At 44.7% G+C, this 2549-nt stretch overlaps 1 protein-coding gene across 1 annotated transcript; it reads left to right on the top strand.

The window, feature by feature from the left end:
• The first annotated feature begins 805 nt into the window (after positions 1 to 805).
• On the top strand, positions 806 to 1774 carry LOC134376606 (olfactory receptor 9I1-like). The gene has a single exon (XM_063095095.1). The coding sequence runs from the start codon at positions 806 to 808 to the stop codon at positions 1772 to 1774; it is 969 nt and encodes a 322-aa protein (XP_062951165.1).
• Positions 1775 to 2549: the final 775 nt, after the last annotated feature.

Below are 2549 nucleotides of genomic sequence, written 5' to 3'. Positions count from 1 at the left end.
TTGTCATCCGAACACTGATCATTTCTTTGTGGTTATAACATTCAAGATCCTCTTTTCTGGCTGTCTTGAAATACACAGTACAATTTTATCAGCTATTGTCACCCTAGAGTGCCAGAACCCTAGGTAGAGTGCCAGAACTTACTCTTCCTATCTAACCGTAACTTTGTAACTTTGTGCTAGTCTTTCCCTATCCCTTCCCCCAACCCCTGACACCTTTACCTGCCTCTGGTAATCACTATTCTTCTGAGAAAGAGCAATTTGGCTTTCTCAACTGGCAGAATTTTCCAACGGTAGAATGGCCATAAAGTCCCCCTCACATAAAGAATTAACACAGGGCCCTGCATCTGACAACTCTGGAGGCACCATTCACACCAGTCTGTGCGAATGGCCCTGCCTGGAGTTACTCAGTCACAGCTGGGAGCCACATGAGGCAGCCCTGGTGTACACCTGGGCCAGATGACAATTTGCTGAGAATATTCTAGAACAAAAGGATGCCATAATTGTCCCTTCAAGCCTTGATAGCCTAAGGTTCTCTGGTCTCAGAGAATATTCCAGACAATAAGCAAGTGAATTTTAAAAAATGCTGCCCCAAGGTCCAATTTTGTAGTGGTATAAACACAGGTAAAAGGTCTTCATAGTAAATGCCAATTGTGGATTCTTAAGATGGTATATATTTTCTTCTGTCTCTGAACAGAAAATATTTGAGACATTCACATAACATCTGATACTGAAGAAAGCAAAGGCCCTCAGTTCTGGGATATCTAATTCCATTCTCCTCTTCAGGCCAACCAGCTATATTGAGTCTATGACCGAAAGAAATCTCACCACTGTGACAGAGTTCATTTGTGTGGGCTTCACAAATCACCCTGAACTGGCAGTTCTGCTCTTCCTGGTGTTTCTCAGTTTCTATCTTGTCTCTGTTATAGGGAATGTGGGGATGATTATTCTAATCCAAGCAGACATCCAACTCCACGCCCCAATGTACTTCTTCCTGATCCACCTCGCCCTGCTGGATGCCTGCTATACCTCAATCATCACCCCTCAGATCCTGGCCACACTAGCCACAGGCAAGACAGTCATCTCCTCTGGCTGCTGTGCTGCCCAGTTCTTTTTCTTCACTATCTGTGCAGGCACAGAGTGTTGCCTGCTGGCAGTTATGGCCTATGACTGCTATGTCGCCATTAGCAACCCACTGCGCTACAACATGGCTATGACTCCAGGCACCTGCAGGGGCTTGTTGGCCAGGGCCTATATGTGTGGGGTGTCAGGGGCCATCCTGCATACCATGTGCACTTTCACCCTCTCCTTTTGTGATGATAATGAGATCAACTTCTTCTTCTGTGATCTCCCACCTCTGCTGAAGCTCACCTGCAGCAGCATGACACAAAGTGAGATTGCCATTCTCTTTTTTGCAAAACTCATGTTCCTGGCCAATGTCATGGTCATCCTGGTCTCTTACATGCTCATCATTAGAGCCATCCTGAGGGTGAAGTCTGCTGGTGGGCGAGCCGAGACCTTCTGCACCTGCACCTCCCACCTTACCACTGTTATCCTGTTCTTTGGGACTCTTGCCTTTACGTACCAGAGAAGTAACTCAAACAAATCCCCAGAGGAGGACAAGATCGTGTCTGTCTTTTACACTGTGGTCATCCCTATGCTGAACCCCTTGATCTACAGTCTGAGAAACAAAGATGTAAAAGCTGCATTCAGAAAAGTCATTGGTAAACTCCAGTTCCCAAAGGGTGTAGCTTCAGGAAAGGGTCATTCATCCTGACCCATCTTCTCCCCAGATCTTTATACTCTGATGGGCACCAACACCGTATGGTGCTTGCCCCCAAGAAGGGACAGCAGGTGGATTTCATCAGCACCTGAGAAGAGGGCAGGAGCCACCAGCCCTGCAGAGAAATCTGCAAGTTTGGAAAAGTTTGTTTGGATGACTCCCCCCACCTCCCTCTTCTTCCCTCTCCCTCTTCAACCCACCCCCAAATTCTCTGGGTTTTATGACTACTTTCTGACATCTCAGAGCTAAAAAAAAAATGGCATAGTCATAAGTAAACTGATCACTACATCCAACCTCCCTCTCCCCATCTCAGCCATGCTTGGGCTTCCAGCTGCTACTTCTTTATCCTTTCCTCACTGTGTTCATTGATACTGAATTTTACTCTCTCTGGAAAATTACAGCTAAGAATCATACTAACAGGAGAATAAGGGGGATTTTTTGTTTGTTTGTTTGTTTGTTTGTTTATGTTATGGATAACCTTCCAACTCATTATGAGGAAGTTAATAAAAAGAACCTGTGAACCCAGTGGAATTTCTAATTTGGTATAGAAAGAGTCGTAGAGGAGAGGGGCTTTCTTTTGGCTACTCTTCCTCTTATGTTTTCTTAAATGGTTCCTAATATCTTCAAGATTATAACAAAATCCATTTCTCAGGTGACAGTTCTCTAGATTCTGGATCTCCAATTCCTTTGTTTCTCCTATTCCTAAATACAGTGACTAACTCATGACAATTATTGCTTTCAATAAACTCGTTCACAGGGTCTACAAAGT

Source organism: Cynocephalus volans, chromosome 4, assembly GCF_027409185.1.
Source record: "Cynocephalus volans isolate mCynVol1 chromosome 4, mCynVol1.pri, whole genome shotgun sequence".
Taxonomy (NCBI): domain Eukaryota; kingdom Metazoa; phylum Chordata; class Mammalia; order Dermoptera; family Cynocephalidae; genus Cynocephalus; species Cynocephalus volans.
Note: the sequence above shows the minus strand (reverse complement) of the source record. Positions and strands in the feature narration are given on the sequence as shown.